The sequence below is a fragment of the Thunnus thynnus genome, chromosome 14 (assembly GCF_963924715.1).
Source record: "Thunnus thynnus chromosome 14, fThuThy2.1, whole genome shotgun sequence".
NCBI classification, from domain to species: domain Eukaryota; kingdom Metazoa; phylum Chordata; class Actinopteri; order Scombriformes; family Scombridae; genus Thunnus; species Thunnus thynnus.
This window is the reverse complement of record NC_089530.1, coordinates 18,685,108-18,706,467: the sequence shown is the minus strand read 5'-3', so window position 1 is coordinate 18,706,467 and position 21,360 is coordinate 18,685,108. Positions and strand designations below refer to the sequence as shown.

General features: G+C 38.4%; 2 protein-coding genes across 4 annotated transcripts; one reads left to right on the top strand and one right to left on the bottom strand.

Moving 5' to 3' along the window:
- Positions 1-532: 532 nt before the first annotated feature.
- On the bottom strand, positions 533-7,535 carry eef1akmt2 (EEF1A lysine methyltransferase 2). Of its 2 annotated transcripts, none has more exons than XM_067610372.1 (6): positions 7,375-7,535; positions 5,803-5,868; positions 4,817-4,931; positions 4,272-4,379; positions 2,466-2,682; positions 533-864 (listed from the first exon to the last, which is right to left on the bottom strand). In XM_067610372.1, the coding sequence occupies exons 1-6, from the start codon at positions 7,482-7,484 to the stop codon at positions 767-769; spliced, it is 714 nt and encodes a 237-aa protein (XP_067466473.1). In that variant the 5' UTR covers positions 7,485-7,535; the 3' UTR covers positions 533-766. The 2 variants fall into 2 exon arrangements, with proteins under 2 accessions (XP_067466473.1, XP_067466474.1); XM_067610373.1 differs by having other exon boundaries at positions 5,813-5,868; positions 7,375-7,447.
- A 1,663-nt stretch (positions 7,536-9,198) lies between these two features.
- On the top strand, positions 9,199-19,675 carry abraxas2 (abraxas 2, BRISC complex subunit). 2 transcript variants are annotated; one of them, XM_067610367.1, is made up of 9 exons: positions 9,199-9,318; positions 11,547-11,637; positions 13,823-13,859; positions 14,468-14,534; positions 14,920-15,110; positions 15,848-15,967; positions 16,625-16,709; positions 16,836-16,953; positions 17,304-19,675. In XM_067610367.1, the coding sequence occupies exons 1-9, from the start codon at positions 9,247-9,249 to the stop codon at positions 17,873-17,875; spliced, it is 1,353 nt and encodes a 450-aa protein (XP_067466468.1). In that variant the 5' UTR covers positions 9,199-9,246; the 3' UTR covers positions 17,876-19,675. The 2 variants fall into 2 exon arrangements, with proteins under 2 accessions (XP_067466468.1, XP_067466467.1); XM_067610366.1 differs by having other exon boundaries at positions 15,845-15,967.
- Positions 19,676-21,360: the final 1,685 nt, after the last annotated feature.

Genomic DNA, 21,360 nt, shown 5'->3' with positions numbered 1-21,360 from the left:
ACAAATGAAAGGATGCCACAAGACATGGGAACCTTCTTTTACGTCAAAACAGCATTTCTTCAAGGGCCAGAGAGCTAATGTTAATCAGAGCTAAGAGGTTTCATGTGAAAACATTTCATATGATCAAATATCAATTAATCTGACATTTCTCTATTACTAGTTTACATCATGCAATTTTAAAACACAGGCTGTGACATCAATAATATTCTGTGAATAGGACAGATGATGGCTTTGTTTTATAATCCACTTAAAAGACAGGAGTTATCAGATATTCCTGTGTATGCATCGAAGCTGTTTAGGAAAAAAGAAAAAAAAAGTAATTTGATAAAAAATTCCTTTTTTTGGAATAGTAATAATAATCATGAGATATTGGCAATTCACTCCACCATGAAAGCACCATTTGAACATATGTAAACAACCTTGAAGCTGAAATTGAATTAAATAATTTTGTTAATTGTCTGCATAAATGTATTACATTACAAAAAAGAGGAGCCTATAACACTGTAGATCATTGTAAAGATAATACAACAGCAACGATACAAAAACAGATTAATTTATTTCAAAAGAACCGTCCCACTCAATTGCACTGTATGTCTGCTTTGTCACACACTGTTTTTTAAAAAAAGGAATAGTAAATAATCAGTTCCTGTATGATCATGTCATGATGTACTGGTACAGGTTCTGTGATTTCCTGTGATAAACACAAGGCTGCAGAGTTGATGGGACAAAAAACAACAAATTTCCTCCTACGCTGCTGCTTTGAAAATCAGTGTACTCTCTTGAAGATGAGCGCTGTCACACTGTTGCCAATCTTGCCTCCGAATTGGAAACTGGGTGTAGGCAACTCCTGTACAAATTCAAATCCTGTGAGGCAACGCAGAGAAAAAACGTACAGGTGAAGAAATGTGCATTATGCAAACTTACCAAGCAATTTACATTCTGTTGACAAACTTATAAAACATCAACACGCTGTCTTAAACACAAACATGCCTGAGAGTCTTTTCTTGCTGACTATGGCTACAGAGGGGTTAGGAAGAGAACTGTGAGTCAAGAACTATCCGTCCACCATCTGTGGTGCATCCTGGGGCCTAGTAAAGACAGGCTGTCAGTGTGACAGATGAGATATCATGGCCCTTTGGCCCCCTGCAGGCTCTCCAGAGTGACTACACTGAGAAGAGTGACAGCCAATGGAAGCTTGCCGAAATTCTGACTTTACAAGGCTGTTGTTGCCTGCAGCTTAACAACCTGCCAGGAGACTGCTGTAGTCGTGGAACTGTGTCTGTGTTTTGACTGAGTGTCAGTCAACAAACCTCCCAAATAAAAAGATGTTACGTGTCAGAGAGGCACGACTATAAATTACACTGATGTACACCTAAAGGATTATATTTTTACCCCAGCTTTTTAAGCCATTTAAAACACAGCAAAAATGCACTTAACATTACAAACCATGCCATGTATTTTTAGATTTTTAATGTTTAAGGTTTTCCTCTCCAGGCAGCCATTTAATCATGTTGGTCATATAGAAAATCAACACACTAATCCACCACAGAAAACATTTGTGAATATTACTTAAAGGACCAGTGTGTAGGATTTAGTGCCATCTAGTGGTGAGGTTACAGATTGCAACCAACTGATAACACCTCCCTATCCAAGCGTGTAGGAAAACCTACGGTGGCTGTGAAACTTGCGAAAAATGTGAAAGACACTAGAGCCAGTGTTTGGTTTGTCCATTCTGGGCTACTGTAAAAACACGGTAGCCTCTGTGGAAGAGGACCTGCTCTCTATGTCGATATAAAGGACTCATTCTATAGTAACGAACACACAACGATTCTTATTTTCAGGTGATTAAACACTAATTAAAACGTACTTATGAATAATAAATTCCATTTCTGCCAAGTCTGTTCCATTAGATGCCACTAAATTCTACACACTGCACCTTTAATTAAAAAAGGTAATTTTGTCTAATGCACACATTTATCTAAAAAGTTTACATGTTTTCTTTTGAGTTTATATGAAAATGAGAAAACCTCTACAACTGCATTAATACAGAACTAATTGCCACTGTGAGTGACTGTTCCATACAATACGAATGGACGCATCAAACCACTCAACGCATGTATTTAAAAACATATTCCTGCTTTAAAAAGCAATTAACAAAATTATTTCTTATATCAGAAATTACCAGAGTTTGTTTCTTTTTACATTTCATAAAAAAATAAAATATAGACTAGAAATGATTTAATCAAGGCACAATCAAAACAAAGAAAGGAATGAATTGACATAATTGGAGTGACCAATCAAGATATGTTGAAAATAATGTGCTTTGGAGTTGTTTGGGAGAACTGTGCACTCCAAGAAGCAAGCCCTACGCAGCTCTCACATAAAAGCATTGAACAGGATTTAACAAAAATTGATCAAAATAAATGATCAGACCTACAATAATTAATTTCAGCATTTCCCCTCACCTTCACTGAATCGATCTAGCAGCTGCTCTTTTGTCCAGTTACAGGAAGTAATAGCGAAGAGTCCTTGGTCCTTAAGAGCATCTTTAAGAGCTTGTACGTAGAGTTTTTTGACCTCTGTGGTGTTGTCTGGGTTTAGGCTTATTGCATCAAAAGTTCCTTTGTCGATGCAGACATCAAAACCCTTTATTTCCCCTTGACAGTTTAAGAAATCCACCTCCTGAAATGAAGAAAAGTTGACAAATTAAGATTAACAACACCCCTACAGCAAATGTACATTATGGAAACTACTATTTAGTCTGACTTTTTAGATGTGGGGTACACGATATCATTACCGGCAGAAGAAATCTTTCAGCATCAACCAAGATTAAATGTGTAATACCTCACTGGATCACTTAAAACTAAATTAAAACTGCTGACATGACCGCGCTTAATTCTCCAGAGGTTGCTGACCTACCATACGACCAGTGAAAAGAGCCCTTTATCTGGACGAAGGGGCATAACACCAGATCTCTGGGGTGAGCTGAAGAGCCACATACTCACAAACCATGGGTCACAAAATTTGAGATTTATGAGTGATTCACTGGAGACAGAAATGTCCATATATTGTTGTAACTGACAGAGTTCAATTTGAGTGTGAGCCTATAAAAACGGGGAAAAAAAACTTGGAGGATGTTAAAGGAAGAATGTATGAAGGTGAAGTGTCAAAGCAGCAGTAGACAGTGACTAATGTAAACGGAGACGAGGCTTGACAGATTTGAGAGTAAGAATGACCTTTGAGGCAACACGCTTTTTTAATCACGTGGCTGAAACTCTGCACACTCCTTCAGACTCCATGCAGGGCTGCACATGCACAAACACAAGCACATTCACACAAGTTATTTTGGCATTCTGCAGTATTAGCAATATGGACAAGATGCCAACATACCATTTCTCTCTCTCTCTCTCTCTCACACACGCAGCCATATAACCACTGTGCTACCCCAGTCCAGCTAAGGTCAATATTGACTTCAATGGCAGGCTCTCTACCCAAGCAAAGCACACACCGTCATAGCTGTGTGATGCACAGAAACTATATGCAACTGTATTATGCACACAGGAGAGGAAAACTCACTCATCATGACAGCCCTTATAGACCAGCCAGCATTTAAACCCTGTTTTTCTTGCATGTACTTGTTAGCAGATGTGTTAAATCCTGTCAATTCATTTGGGGTTTGAGGTGGTTTAAATCTGAATGGTGGGCAGACTTCCACCACTTTCAGGGCCTTCTTCTTATCCAACCCTCCCACACGGTAAACACAGGAGAGTTTCCTCTAACCTTCCCAGGCCCAGGCATGGGCATAGGCCCACTGTATGCTGAAAGCTATATTGTATCATTGGCATTTAGGAATGAAGGTTATTAATTTTGCATCAATGGATGATTTGTGCATAACCTGAGAACCACCAGATCCACTGAAATAATATGTTGCAGCATTTAAGTTATTTCATTTTTGCACAAAATGTTGATTCATGAATGATAAGCTAGCCCTAGAAATATTCACACAGTGTAGCAGTGTATCAGTTAAAAGTGTCAATGCCACTTTAACACCTGTGTGTACACATAAACGCTTTCATATCGCAGTTAGAAAGTATGTCTGGTGTCAATTCACATCTCACAACTGTAAGTCACTTTTTCACAATAATTATAATAACCATGCAAAGAATATAGACCATTTGGCTTGTAAATGTGTTTTGATATTTTGTGAAATAAAGGTTATAAATGTGAACGTTACCTGTAATACTTTTGTTATAATGACAAACAGGACTCACCTTTACAGTCACATCCGTCAAGTCCTCTGCCTGCAGGACGTTTTTGGACAATTCTACAGATGCTGGAGAATAATCTATCCCCGTCAGATTCCTGTAACCGTGTTTTGCCTAAACACAAAAAACACAGCAGAGTAAAGCTTATCAACTGTTATGGAGATGTGTTTTAAAAGTTTGTTAACAGGGTCGTTACAGTGAACCTAGCTTTAATTTACAAACGATCCATTAAAGGTTTAGATCACCTAAATCACAATTTTCTCTACCCTATTACTACCATAGTCATATCTAGTCATGCAGATAGTATTTGGCAAGGTCTTGAGATAGCTGAGGATTCTGCCGCAATCCCAATACAATACAGATAAAAAGGCATTCAGATTGTGGCTTTCCAAGCTCTGACAAAAAAAAATTGCCAACTACAATATTCCAGTTACCCTTGGTAATCCACAGCTGTTACTATATTTTTGTTGTAATTTGGGTGAGCACTCACATGCAGTATCCTTGAAATAAAAATCATAATAGTGTCAAATGTATTTTTACTCTGTTCACACCAGTTCAACTAAAAAAGCTCCATTTCCAGTGCCAATGTCAAGAATGGCAGCATTTTCTGGGATGTTAGCTCTGTCCATCCATCGCAGAATGCGGCTCATGCTTTCCTCGCCAAACCTTACAAGAAGACGGAAATACACAGAGTTTAGTGACAAGACCAGCTATTACAGGAAACCAAAAATACTGTATTAAGCAAGTCTATGGTTAGGAACCATAACATTTTGGTATGGGAAATAACCTTGCCAGGGACACTAAGGTTATAACAACTGGTAGAAATATTGATTTAAAGGGCAGGTTCACAATTTTTCAATTCTGTCTCAAAACAACAGTCAGGTGCCCAAATGAACATTGAAATAGGTTTTTCTTGCTGTAATCGTTCCTCCTGTTCATACTGGCCATTAGAAGATCCCTTTGTAATGCATTTACAATGTCAGTGAGGGGGGCAAAATGCACAAGGTTGCTTCTGTGCAAAAATTTATTTTTTAAGTTTATCTGATGCTAATTTGAAGCTTCAGCCATCCAAATTAGTCAAATTAAGAGGATGTCTTTCAATGTTACAGTCTTTGTGGTGCAAAAGTTCCTCTTTTTGTTACTATACTTCCACTGCAGCTCAACAAGGAAACACAAAGAGGGAATTTTATGATAAAAAAAAAGTAAATGTGGCAGATATCCACCTGATATGACTGATTCAGACTGCTGGAGCCCCATATAAGCTTCAGATAAACTTTTAAATTTTTGCACAAATTGACTGTGTGGACACATTGTGGATTTTGTCCCCCATCAATTACATTGAAAATACATTTGAAGGGGATCTTTTTATAGCCAGTATGAACAGCAGGAATGATTACAATGAGGAAAACCTCTTTCAGTGTTCATATGAGCACCTGACTGTTGTTTTAAGACACACTTGAAAAATTGTGAACCTTTCCTTTAATTTCAACATTAACCATGCTTCTAAAGAATGTGTGTCAATACTCTGTATGATTACCAAATCTCACCAACGTCCCCGATGTCTTTGAATGTCTCAAGTTCTTTTTGGTATGCATCTTCCCAACTGCACAAAAGGATGGACATTGACAATTTGTTACAAAAATACTATGGGCACAGATGACAAACTGCTGACAAAACATGACAAAGCTTTTTTTTTTTAAATTAAACATATAGTCCAATAAGTAGTCTTAATTGAGTTTATTTAAATTGTTAAAGAGGGCCTATTATGGTTTTTCTTATTTTCGTTCATATATATAATGTCACAATGTCGGATGTTCATGTTAAAAGTGACCAAAATGTCAAATAATAAGGCAAACATATGTGAGCAAAAAGCACCGGCTTCAGACTGCTCTGAACGCTCGGCCTCCAATGTATTTTTCTATTTTCAGCCGACGCCGACGTCGGCTTGTGACAGATTTCTTCACAGTAAGCGAGTTCACTGCTCCGCTTCACTAACATTATGACTTTTTTCCATTGTTTTGGGGGTAGTCACGCCAAGCCAGGACTTGAGTCGTGCTGGCACGCTATGAGTGTTTTTCCATTACACAGCACAACAAAGTAAAATAAGTTGATTACTTGTTGGAGGTATGCTGGTTGTCTGCAGCTCTTCATCAAACATCATTGTCACTATGGCTGTTTCTGCTTGTACTATTCCTCCCTGCATTATTTTTAACTGATCCGCTGAACAAAGAGCTCCAAATATCTACAGATGTTGTTGTGTCACCCAGTTTTGCCGCTAACAAGGCACCACTAACTCTGTGAGGAACACATTTCATTTCCTGTAAATTCTTCACAATAAAGTCTCCTGTTATTTTGTCATTTAAAAACTTTTAATATGAAGCAGTAAAGCAAGAAATGTTGGATTTGCATCAGTGATAAGTTAACACAACTCTGATACGGTTGCTCCTTGGCAGTTTTCCAGAAAGCTGGCCAATCAGAACAGAGTGGGCTCATCAGGAGGGGGCCTTAAAGAGACAGGAGCTTATAAAACTGCCTGTTAGAGACAGAGGCTGAACTGAGGGGCTGCATAAAGGGCCTACATAAGATAAATAATAAATAAAGTTATTTTTAACAGTGAATCATGCAAAGCTTCTCTAGTGGAGTCCAAAAATAAAAATATAGAGCTGTAAATGAGCATAATAGGTCCCCTTTAATATAAAATAAAACGTGTGTTTTTCCTGCATGTTCCCATGACAACAGCAAATATCACCAGTTTAGTTTAATGATTAACAGCTAATGTACACAGATAACAAATTACAACTCTATATTTTTTTCTAAACAGACAATAGCCACACATTTATCCTCTTATTTGTCCAACAACACTTCTAGTTAACATCCCAACTTAATTCATCCTCTAAACACCACATGCTGCCTGGACGTGTTATTTCTGTCGAAATTGAACATTTATTACGGTACCTATCGATTTGGAAAAAGTCCTAAAAACTTATTGTTAAAGTGCTGAAACGTGATATCAGTTAGCTTTGTTGTTGTCTGCTGTAGCTGCGGAAACTGAGGAGAATAGCCAACCGCCATACATTTACGTAACTAAGCAACGGATCACAACACCTACTATTCTTTTGTTCCGAGTTTTGAAGGTCCAAAATCACTATCTGAGCATCTGTCTTCTTCTGGATCCGAGGTGTTCCCACAACCATGTGTGCTTTCTGTGGCTTCTTCCATGCTGGAGAGGACGCTGTCAGGGCTTCTTCTTCTTCTTCTGGTTAAGCAGACTAGACGCTGCACTGGCGTATTGCTGCCCTCTACTGTTTGTTGTTGGCCCAGGTCTTTATATTTTGTTGTATATTGTATTGTATTTATTGGGACAATGTATAGTTTTAAGCATCACTGTTAACATTTGATGCACTGCACCAGAGTTAGCTTTAAAGCTAATTTTCATCTGCAGTCCCTTACAATTAAAACATATATCAGCACAATAACAAACAGTACAAAGCAAAAAACACACAGGACACATTATACAAAATACAAAGCTACACATAATAGCACATCACATACACCCACAAATCACATACACCCACAAATTCACATACACCCACAACATTGTACAGAAATTACAGCTGTTCTTCCATTTTACTCCAGTTATCCAGGTTGAGTAAGGTGCACAGAGTAAAAACAGCTTCTTCAAGTGCTCCCAGGTCTTTGAACAGCTTCCTCTTTTGATGGGAGTAATTCTTACTCTGGATGAGGATGTGCATTACCGTATCCGAGCCTCCACACCATGGATGCATTATAATATATAATATTCATACTATGCATCCATGCCTCACATTTGCCATCCAGGTGTTTTCCAGTCAGAGCCAGCACATTCCTAAACCCACAATGCCCAAGCCTTAGTCTGGATTACAACCCTTTCTTTTGCAGGCAAAATTGTTTTTTGCCTTTTCTCCTTCACATTTATTTTTTTAATACAAATATATTATATCTATAATGGGTGATTTACAGTGGAAAAATGAAAGAAGTATCCTTCAAGATTTTACATTGAATTCACCCTGTAAAAGAAGTGCTGGAAAGATTTAGGCTAAATATAGACCATGCCTGTGATTTTTGCAATTCCGATAGGAAAATTATTTCATTTGCTTTTTCACTGTGATTATTCAAAACTATTTTAGGTAAATATGCAAAACCTTATAAATAGAAAAATGACACACTTTGTAATGTAATTTCCACTCTATCACCGTGAGCAGCATTCTTTGCCATGTTATCTGCAGCTTCCTCACCCACTTCACATCCTGCTTTGTGAATTCTGTACAATGTTTGATAAATCTCTGTCAGTATATCAGGTCTGGACTTGAATTTTGTTTCCTTTATTGTAGTTAAAGCTGCTGGTGAATCACTGCTGGTTTATTATCCTCGACCCACCAAAGTGCCAATAATATTGCCAGCTTCTCTGCTGTGAATACTGACACCTGATCTGAAATTCTATGTCCCTTTTCGATTCTTAACCCAGAAATGGTTACTCCAAATGTCACTTTCCCACCCTCTGGATCCTTTGAACCATCTATGTAAATCTATAAATATGATCTCCATTCATGTTGCAGATGGGTCATATACATATACAGACAGGTATATATAAATAATAACAGGGCTTAAAGATGTAAAAATAATTAACTGTTTTAGGGCTGTATATTGACACCTACCTTCCTTAATTCAAGTCCTTCCTTGACTACATCCCCTGATTTCTTTCTCTTGTTATTATTCATTATGCATAGATTGACTTCAGGTCCTGGGATTAGCCATTATGGTACAACCGACCAACAGACTGGAGGGCATACATTAATATTAATAAGACCATATTCCTCCGCCTTAGATTTTAGTTTATAGGGCTGTCAGGTCGGTGCCTACATTTCCCATAAGACATTGCGTCTGAGGAGCGTGTTTTGCAACCGCGGGGGGCATCGGGATTGATGATAGGGATGTTTCCATCATGGCGGCATCTATTTCAGGTTACACTTTTAGTTCTGTGTGTTATCACAGCGCCAACAGCAACTCAGATCATGTAAGTATCCAAAATATTGTTGACAAGCTACGATGCAGTGGCTGCTTAAATGCGCGTAGCTCGTTGGCGCGTCCGACCGTTGACTAAACGCCTTTAGTTTGTGTTGTTTTCCAGTGTCATCATAGCTAGTATTGGTCCCGTCTATTTACCGGCGGGTGTGATTTCTTTTTTTAAATGGCTTATGCAGTTATATGAACGACAAGACTTACCTAGTAGGCAATCTCGCGTGTTATAGCTGCACAATAATTAAATAGTAAGTCTTAATAGTAGCTAATAAGAGCCATATATATGAATTAATACCATATTATAATGGGAAAGGCTGTTGGGGAAAGTTTGAGGTCCAGGAAATACTCAGCAGTCAGCCACTTAGCATGTTAGCTAAGCTACCGAGTCAAGTGACTTCCGTGTGTTTTGAGCTGCTAATATCTTCAGTCACCTCGACCTGCTATTTAATAGTCGTTATGAATGTAATCAAGAATAAGAAGTTAACACATTTAATTTCTTAATCAGGCAACGTAAATGTTAACCCCCTTTTGTTTTTTGTGGGTTTCCGCACAGCTAATGTTAGCAGCGTTTAGCGTCAAGTCAGAACTGTCTTAGCAAAGTGACTGTAAAAATGTTTTTTTTCTTTTATTTAGATATTTGCTAGCTCTTTGTAGAAGCAAGGTTAACGTCAGCGCTGTTTTCTTCTTGTCAGTCAGAGACTTGAGACTTCAAGCAGGTGTAGAGTCGCTACTTTCAAGTTTGCCTGCATTCCTGTCATACGCGGAATGAGCAAGTCAGCTCATGTTGTTTTACAAAAGATTTACCAGCTGCTGTCAGTTAAATAATGTTTTGTAAGATAAGATAAGACTTTATTGTCTCAGAGGGAAGTGTGCCGTGGCTTTGACACACGATGATGCTGCTGCTGTATACATCTCATAAATACCGTGATAGAAGGTACAATAATCACATGAAACTACTCAGGATGAAAACCAAAAAATATCAATAAATACTCCAAATTCTGAGATCCTCAATAAAAGATAAAACACTGAAGGATCTCATTTACTGCACTAGCCTCTGACGTTGTGATTTATTGCACATTCACTATACAGAAGAGTACACAAACAACAACGATCAACCGTTTCTACTGATGGCCACTGGGGTGTTTGTTTAGGGCTTTAGTGGACTGAGGGATGAAAGAGTGTTTGTGTCTGTTTAGCCTGCACTGAAGAATTCTGTAACGCCTGCCTGAGAGGAGGAGCTGGTATTCACATCGAAGGATTTGAGTGGGGTCAGAAATAATGTTTCTGGCCTGAGAGATGACGTTTTCCTCATATATAAAATAAACAACATTATTTACTACCAGAGCTGAAAGCTGATTTATTATTTTTATGTTACTTGAATGAACATGCAGACATTCAGTCAAATTCTGATACTCCTATTGTTGTTGTATGTGCACTGGTTCAAGGTCCAAGGTTGTTACTGTCATATACACAGAATAACATGGCAGTCAATTGCGCAATGAAATTCTTGAGATGAGACAACACCAGCATCTACAATCAAACAGTAGTAAACATAAAGTAGAAAGCAAAGTACAATAGTATGAAGAAAAAGAAAAGAGTACAGATATTACAATAGAGTTATACATAAAATATAAATGGCAATGAATACAGACTATAATCCTGGGTATGTACAGTAGCCTGCAGGTTGTATTGCACTTGAAGTGATTGCACAGAGATGAAACAGCAGCTTGAAGATGATCAAGGTGGCAAGGGTAATCTGAATCATATTCAGAACATTTATATGAAAAGATTATCTATCTGTGTAGCCATAATTCTGTATTGCATCCGGGCTCCAACAAATGATCATTTTCAGTATTGGCTAATCTGTATGTTTATTCTTGATTGTTTAGTCTTTCAAATATCCAAAACTAGTGAAAAATGTCCATCATGGTTTCCCAGAGCCCAAGATGATGTCTTCAATTGCTTATTCACATGATCCAACTGTTCAAAACGTAAACATATTCACTTTATAATGGTATCAGTCTGAAAAGAAAAACAGTAAATCCTCACAGTTGAGAAGCTGGAACCTGAAGACGTTTAGCATTTTTGCTTGAGAAATGCAATAAATTGAGTATTGAAACAGTTGTTGGTTAATTTTACATCAGTCAGCTATCTAATAGATCATTACTTTGTTTCAGCTCTTCATTAGTGTTCTAACTACAGCCTTAAAATGTGTTTGCACAGGAGGGCTTCCTATTAGGAGACGTGAGGCAAGAAGAGACCGTCAGCATCAGTGACACACAGATTAGCAGTGCAGAACTGCTCCAGGTAGTAGGTAAGGCCTGACTTCGATAACACAAAACACCTATGGTATCCTGTAAAGTAATAAGTAGCTACAGATTAATGTCTGTCTTATGATGGCAGCCTTAAGAGACAGTTAGAGACTTAAGAAGATGGCATGATCACTTCTTTATAGGCCTTTTGTCACAGAAGACATTTTGATATATCACAGTAGAAAAAGCATGGGTGTGAATAATTAAATTAATTAGGCTGAATTTAATTTAGCTACTTCAGTTTTAGGGTCCTGTCATCATTAATTAAATTCGTAGCTCATTGTTAATGAAATTCATAACACCTGTGCTTTTCCTGCTATGACAAGATAAAAATTCTGCTGTGAAAAATTCCAATGTTTAGTCCTTCTGCTCCTTTTGTAAAAAAAAGACACGGTTTGTTTGTACAACACATGATTCTGTTAAAGCCCCTCTACACCCATGGGCTGTCCACACAGGTGTTTTCACTTATTTTGCTTGTTTAGCGCTCTTCTCAAGACTGTGTAGGTGTGTACAAACTGAGCTTGATTGACATCTCCCTAAGGCTCCTATTAGTTTTGTTGCATCTATTTGGGACAGCCTTTAGCATTCCTGTAAGTACATACATTTTGATGACATCATTGCACTGCCCCGCCTTAACTTGAGAAGTTTAATCAGCCACAATAAGTTAAAACACCTGTGTAGGTGTGCAGGGGCTTTAATGTCTGCTTTATAGACTGTAAACTCACTATTCACAATGAGTAGATTAACATTTCTTGTTGAAGATGTTCTGTCAAATAAACAGCATAATGACATTGTCATAATTACATATTAGATACAGTTGTTGCAAAGCACACACCTTACAGTATGTCACATTTTTTCTTTGAGTTCTGACCCTGTACAATCAAAGGCTGTCAACATAACAAACTGTAGAGAGCAGACTGATGACAACTGGGGATATTAAAAGTGTAACTAGAGTGGAGCCCCTGAATCTGCATCAAATTTTAACCTGCCAATGTTACTTGCAAATATATTTAAAACATTTACAAGTTAATTGTAACTTATTTTTTGATTGCTTGATATTATTGAGTCCTGAATTACTTTTCTATCCCTTCAGTCCTGTAAAGAGAAGCTTATGTTGATGCATATGATTGTGAAATGTAACTGTGAATGAAAATAGGCAACAAGCAGCTTTTTTTTTCTGAGCACTTAGTGAGTGCAGATTAGTTAATGGTTGGAGTTAAAGTCTGCTCTCTGTGGGATTTTGTGTTGTAAACTAAGACAATTGAAACTAAAAGTCAGTGTAATAGTGTTGAAGGCCAAATCAATATTTTTAGCCATATACAGCAAGTCTCAGGTATAAAATAGCAATTTTGTGTTTGTGTAACTGCTTTGTGTACAAACATTACTAATGTAAACAACTTTAACAGCATCGAAAAGCAATATTATCTCAGATTTATTGGCACAGTGTTAGTCTGTAGGTTGCAGTTCTGAATTTGGGTAGTGGGGCTCCACTGTGGTTTACTAAAGCAATAAGCCACAAGAGGCTGTGGTTTAACAACGCCCCTTAGCTGCTCTAAAATCACTGTAAACCACAAGGCTTATTGCTTTTATAAAACTGTTACTACATATACCTGGCAAGGTTTCATAAAATAAACACACAGCAACAAAAAATGCAATAATTCATTGATAACAAATAATCATTCTTCTGCCAAGCAATGTGGTTGTTCAGCAACATTAAGCAGAATAGTTGCCAATCAACACACAGACGCAGTGGAAAGCATTCCTGTCCAGCAAACGGACCACAACGTCTGTTTAATGGTCCTGGCTTCGTTTCTTGACTTTTCCAGTTTTTCAGTTTCGCTCTCATTCATTTCAGTGTGTCTCTTTTCTTTATCTTCCTCCTCTTTCCTGTCCATCTCTTTCCACCACTCATCTATGCTTGGCCTACCCAATAAATTACAATTCACAACAAAATCTGACATTTTGAAACAATTTGTAGCCTAATTGGCACAGTAATATGTAATACAGTCACAGGTGTGTGTTTATAGAGTGTTTTACAGTGGCTTTGAACACGGCTCAGCCAATTTATACTCAAGGACCGGAGCTATTGTTTTATTAACTTGAACATGCTTTGAAAGAGCTGATTTTATATATTTTTATATATATAATGCTATGTGAACTGAAACCATTGTCATTTGTCTCCAACAGAAATCCATAACCATGATCCTTGTGCACAGTTGTTTAGGTAAGATATGAGCTTTTTATTCTCAGATAATCAGTTATCATTATCATCACTGTTATTATTGTGGAGATAAAAAAAGGGTCAGTAGACCAACAGTTTTTGCCATGATTGTTTCATTTGGGAAAACCTGATATTAACTTTTGTTGTAACACAATAAAGTTGAAGTGGGTTGCTATTTTACAAGAGCTATAGTTGCTGTTAATATTGAGCTGTGAAGAAAGTAATTGTAGATTCTTGTGGCAACTATATGAGCATTTATTATGATATTAGTGTTTGATGGCAAAATACTCCCATCAAATTGAAATAATGTTATTTCAGATGAGTCCATAATACATTTGTACTAACAGTACTTCCATATGTTGTTGTGCTTTATCCCAGTCAATAAAAATGTACTGAGTGGTATCTGTTACTCAAAAATTCACTTTTAATGTCAATTTTAAATGGATACATCAATTAACTTGCATCCATTGTAGCACAGGCTGAACCAGTTTGACAGTGGACAGTAGATGGCCCCATCTGACAAGATTGGGTAACAGGAGCAAACTAAAAGCAGAGGAGGAGCAGCAAGATGGATCAGTTTAACTGCCTCTTTTTTTTTCCCCTCTCACCAGCTTTTATGACTACGCAGGCAAAGTCAATGAAGAAAATCTCAACAGCATTCTTAAAGATAGGCGGAAAGTGAGTAATTTTTTTTTTTTTTTTTGGTTATTTCAACACACTTTGTGGCTGATGTCCTGTAAAAATGTTTTATATTTTTATTTTAGATTTTATTGTCAACTAATAAGTGATTTGCAAAATAAATGTGTGATTGACCAGTTTATCTCTAAATATAAGTGTTTAACCTTGTGGATTTCAACAGTTTGGGCTTCAAATATAACAGTATACAACAAAATGTATCATTGTATTGAAATGAATCATGTTATACTGTATAGATACTGTATATAGTGTTCTGTTCGCTCATGTGCTTGTTTGATTGGTGATTTCTGGTCCTAAGTGGGGTTGGATTAGTAAGACTTTCTTGGATTAAACACATTATAAATTACTTGTGTCTTCCGTCATGTAGAATGTCATTGGTTGGTACCGGTTCCGGAGGAACACGCAGCAGCAGATGTCGTTCAGGGAACAGATCATCCACAAACAGCTGACTCAGCTGCTCGGTGTGCCCGACCTCGTCTTCCTTCTTTTCAGCTTCATCTCCACAGCCAACAGCTCCACACATGCACTGGAGTACGTGCTCTTCAGACCGAACCGCAGGTATTGATGGCACGCACAGGCAGATGCACATTGAACAGCATGAGCAAACACATACATAAACGGACACACGCAGTTAATTTATCCAATAAGTAAAGAAGCTCTGTGCTGCTCTGCTTCTCATGAACAGGATTGTCATGCTGGTGGACTGTTTGACCCTCCAGACTTTAACTGTGTTCCTGCAGCAGCAGTTACTTTGAAAACCAAATGTATAAACATAATGAATGCATGATGCAGTTTAATAATGCAGTAAGCTTCTTTTTAAAGCGCATAAGTGATGTGATTCTTTTATTTTTCATGGCCTTATGCATCCTGTCAAACTACTGTCTGATCAGTAACTGTGTACTTATGTTTGGACTTTTGAATTACATTAAGTTGGATTAGTCTATATACTTGTCTATATCTGTCTATATCTAGAGTCCTTTATGAATCTGTTATAAATATTGATGGACTTATGTTAAGAGTTAAAATCGATGAAGATAGTGCATATTTGTGTTACTGAGTTTAAAGTAATGGTGTGAAAGATACATTATCAACACATCACATGTTGTATGTTGAAATAATAACTACAGGTAAATAATTTTCTTTCTTTGGTCATTTCAGTTTCATAACTCACCAGAATCTCATTAAAATAAAAAAGTACATAACAAAGGGGATTTGTAAAAGCAAAAATAGTTTGTATTAGTGTTAGCATTATGGTTTAGTATTCATTGTGCTAACTGGTCATCTCCACTCAGTAGGTACAACCAGAGAATCACCCTCACAATCCCAAACCTTGGCAACACAAGCCAGCAGGAATACAAAGTCTCCTCAGTGCCCAACACCTCACTCAATTACGCCAAGGTCATCAAAGAGCATGGGTAAGGTTTGGACTCCCAGCTTTTCTTTGCTATGTCACTGCTAACTCCCATTTTTAGGAGACAGACACGTGTCTCCTCTGACATGTGTGCAATTGCAGCAGCCACCTGTTTTCACCTGACCACATACTAGAGCTTCACCTTGAGGGCATAACATGTGCAACTGTGCTACCATGGCACCCAGGACCCCCAGCATTTGTGTGTGTGTGTGTGTATGTCCTAGTTGTAGTTTACACTTGACATTGTGTATAAGTAGTATCAACATACATATATTTGTGGGTGACTGACTGCAGTGGAAAGCTGGTGTGTGACAGCTTGCACATACTTCTCGTATTTCTGTGTTTTTGTTTCTAAACTTAGACCCAGTGTGTCTTAGATGAGCTAAATGCTGTCTGATAGTGTTGTTTGAACTGTAGGGATTTAGCCTGGCCTTTTTATTACCTCCTGATATGATCACTCTATTTTCACCTCAGCTTATTTAGCTGCTATCTTTCTGTGACTGACGGTGGAATTTGGAAGTATAGTTTCGAGATAGCAGACAGCTCTAGTGCGTTTGTAATGTATGATCCTGATGAGAAACAGGGTGAGTTTCTACTGTGATGTTATTTATTATGTCTTGAATGATGTAATGGAGGTATATTTTGCTAAATATCTCTCCAGGGCTGAATTCTTTGACAAAGATGGTGTGATGAAGGATATCCGAACAATATTTCAAGTCTACAGCGCACTACAAGATAAAGTCCAGGTGAGTCGGATCACAATTGTGTGATGGATTTCACAAAGAAATTGTTTGCACACTCAGTAAATCAAAGATAATTTGTTTCAACTTATTTTAAACCTTTTGTTTGTCACTTCTTTGTCTTGGTTGCAGGCCGTGTGTGGGGAGGTAGAACAAAGTGAACGTGTGAAGGAGAAAATTCAAGAGGATGTGAACAAACTCAAACAACAAATTGCTCTCAGGAAAAGCAAGACAGCAGAAGAGGAGAGAAGTACGTATCTGTTTGGGGTTCAATAAAGTGGAATTCTCACTTTAAAATTAAAATGTGTGCTGGTTAAAAATATTTTAATGTATACTGGCTCAAGATCAAAAGCAAACAGCAAAAACAAGAAATATTAAGCTAAGCATGCATAGCATTTCATTTCTCCTGAGTTTGTGAGTTGCTCCCTTTCCCCCAGGCCTTTCTTAAATATTTCATCAGTCTACCAGTTAAACTTGATTTGCTCTGATTTTATGTGCTAACATTTTGCAAAAAAAAAAAAAAAAAATCACATTCTTAACCCCGCAACAGTAACCTTTAACCTTGTTACTAGTTGCGTCCTTCTCTCTTTTTTTCCACAGGGCTCCGTGAAGCCCAGAATCCAGACTCTCACTCCAATCCAGAGGAGAACACAGAGCCTTCTGAGACTTCCCTTCTGTCCAGGATAGCTTTCCACACACCCTCTGCACCGGAGCGGCCCAGTACCTCACCTAACCCACCTTCTTATGCTGACCTCTTGTCCCAGGATGACTCTCTGCTCTCCTCCTCCTCGCCCCCTACCAGTGCTGCTCTACTGCCCCGGCCCCAAGCCGTGGGCTCACCAGGACACCCCACCCCGGGCCTGCTGGGGATGGGACTGGGCCTCGGGATGGGTCTGGGCCCCGGTGCCAGCTCTAAACCGGTCACCACTCCCAGCACCCCATACCTTGGCAATGGTGACGGATCAAGCTCTGACTCATTAGACAGACAAGCTGCAGGGCAGGAGGATGACGAAGATGATGAGGACGAGGATGAGGATGAGGACAGTAGCGAATATGAGAATTTAGTGAGCGAAGCCACTCATCTACCGATGGTCTCTGGCAGCGTTTTAGCTCATGGCCGGCCAGCTGCTCTCAGTCCTGACGGGGACGCTCGTGGCTCACAGACCACATAGAAACATGCCACAGGGTGTGAACGGGACACATATAAGTGACGCACCTTGAGAGGTGGGCATCTCAAGCAATCAAAGATAGACAAATATAGACTAAAGAAGTGCCAGTCCTGAAAGTGAAAGGCATGCGCAGGTGGTGTCCCGCTGTGTGTATTTCTTCTTGTCTTAGTCTGATCTCCATTTTAAGGGGAAACCTTGTCGGGCTTTGCAGGCTTAACAGGTGTGTCTCACTGGGGGGAAAGTTGTCTGTTTTCATTCTTTATTTTTTTGGAATGGGGGCTGTCTGGGTACTTCAGTATGGAACGTGTCCGGTTTCAGGGTCAGAAGTGGATATTACAATGCAATTTCTGCCAACTGGTTGGCCAGCCCGCTCCCTAAAAGACAGGCCCAGCTCCGCTCATTCTTTATCATTTTGCTTCACATTTGCATCACCAACTCTGAGCACCCACTCTTGCATTACCTCTTGCACTATTGTTTTTTTTTTTTGCCTTCTTTTTAACAAACCATCTAAAATTTGAAAAAAAAAAAGCAAAGGCAGAATATTCTTCAGCCTTCAAACATTTTTTTAAAAAGAAGTAGGCAAATGGTTGTTAACTTTATTTTTTAATTTGAAGAAAGAGAGATATATATGTAACTAGAATTTCTTAAAAATGCACAATTGTCATATTTGATTTTGGATTTGTCCATTATTACATGTTCATTTCCATGTTAGCAACCCAGTCTTTAATGAATCATGCAGTTGCCTATTTAAATGATGAGGAATAGATCAAGCTAAATTTACTCAGCCACTTCTATTATGGGTGCTTTATATATACATATATATATATATTATTTTTTTTGTCAGATTAACAGTTAATCTAATTTGATTGACATGAATGTCAATGTCTCGTTCTTCTTGGATAACACTGAAATTGTATGCGCTTTGCTGCACTTAACAAAATTTAAGATTTCTTTATTATTGTGCTATACCAATGCTGTCATGTTGTGCCACTTGAGTAGTCCTCTTTGACCACCCTGAGCTGAACTCGGCTCAGCTTTTGTGCGTTGTACGAGGTTCACAGGGCAAACACAATGTACTGTAGCTTTACTAACCAGATGCTTAAGGTTCCCTTCTGCTGCTGCAACACAGAGAGCTACCACTAAAAAAAAAAACTGCATCTGTCTGTTCTTCATATAAAAACCTGGCTGCTACTTCCACTTCACTCTGCTGGTTGTCTCCAATACTACTGACCGTGATCATATAACCACTTCAAGCTCACTTCTCACTGACTTGTTCTCTATTAAAGTCATCATGGAAGGCTGATACCCCCCTGTAGTGTGTGAATTGTAACCTTGGGAACAGAGAGCGTGAGATCACCTTCCTGTCTTGGCGTAGTTGACGGCAGACCTCATGTATTCTGACCTGGTTGGGTTAACGTTACATGTATGGACCTGGATAATGTGATGAAAACATTATGACCTTGCTTCAGTATACAGTGCCTTCCACTCAGGGCAGTTTCTATCTGCACACAGAACACATTCACAGATCTATCGTGAGGGGTAACATGATAACAAACTGTATTGTGTTTGCAATAATCAACTTTTTTTTTTTTTTTTTTTTCCCCTTCCCGACCTGCAGTTATTTGCCTCCTTTTTCCATTATGTGGTGTTTTGTCTACCTAAAACGATCTTAACTGCTTCCTGAAGCTGTTTTCCCTTTTTACTTTAACTGGCGGCTTCTAAGTGGACCTGTATCTCATGATTGCAACTGTGACTTTGCTTGTTTTATTATTTGAAACTGGAATTATAACTGTTAAGACAGAGGGAATCTGCTCGGTGATTGATATGCCCATCAAGGCAAAGTTAGTATGCTGAGTGTGACTAATGGGCCATTTGAAGACAACTGAGTAACAAGGTTTGGATGGATTGGGCGCTGTATGTGGAACCGGTCAATCGTAGACACTGTTATATTTAGCATGGGCAGACATTTGTACTGCACATGGCAGGTGTTTTAATGTGGTGATCAGCAGGTCATTTGCAAATGAAGACATTTAATGGCGGTGAAATGTTGGGAGAAGCATTGCCTCGTGAACAAGCTCCACTTTATTTACACAGCCTGTTTGTATGTCATGTTTTTTGCCTTAGGGTCATTTCATTTGCCCTGATGTGTAATGCCAATGCATCACTTTGTCGGGAACTGGCACTCAAAATGTTACTTTATAATCACCCAGAGTAACTCAATCACACAATGTTAAGAAGTGACAAAATCAGTTTGTTAGGAGTGTGGTTTCCTTTGAGTACTGGAATATAATGAGGAAATAAATAATGAATGTATAGTAGATAAGGGAGGGGGGGTAGCATTTAAACAGCACTTACTGTATAAGCTTGTCTCAGTTTTGTGGTGGTATAGAGCAGCAGTTCTCAGTGTAAGTCCTCTTTCGTAATCCTGGTCCTCAGGCTCTTAGATGATTGCTGTTTCTGTCTCTTTTTTTGGTCATATCAGGTAGTTTACACTTCATCCCCAGGTGAAACCCTGATTCAATGACCAAATTGAAAACCAACAGGGCTCTGGAGGACCGCTGGTATAAAGCATGAGAGGACTAACATTGTTAGGATCCTATACCTTTCAAGTTCTGACATAATACAAATAATACAGTCATGTACTCTTACTATATGGGGTGACCCTTCCCTTCCTTCCCCGAGTGGGCCATTGCAACATCAACACCTCCCTGAAGCACAAAGTCCAGTGCACAGCTTACATCTTCTCTGCTTTCATCTGGATTTGTGTACTTGACGAAAGTAGACGAAGGACTTGTTAGGACGAGCACAGAAAATATGGTTCTCAAACTGGGGGGGATAATAAATGAGACATGCATATGTGATATAATGTTCCTTGTTGTTTTCTTGTGGTAAATTGAGTACCGCTTTGAAATATGCCAATAATTTTTGCATGCTTTCATACAGGGTGCATTCTTGTTCGACTTTTTTTTTTTTTTTTAAGGAGAGGAAAACGTGTTTTTATGGGTTAATTACACGGCATAAAACCTGTAAAATGACTACAATTACTACAAATCCTTGCACGGACTTGTACAAAAACCAATAACCATACATTTATTTTGTATGTTTTATTTTTTATGCGCAAAACCTACTGGCGCTTGTGTAAATGACATCACTTTGGAGTGGGACGGCAGTTGCACCCATGCATACATTTTCACCGATAAACAAACGAGGATAAAATATAATTATGGTGCAAATTAAATTTCAACTTCAGCTTTTGGAGTGCATAGATGCCCGTGAACAATAATAATAATAATAATAACAATATTAATAATAATTTACCGTTGAGAACTGTTGCTTAAGGCTGTCATGCATTACTGCAGACTGCTTGCTGCAGTATTTTTACGATGACATCACCCTCTTATCCCTTTTGAGGAGATACCACGTGGTTGATTGCCAGTGATGCACACAAATAAGGGATGCACGAATTAAAAACAAACATGTTTTTACTT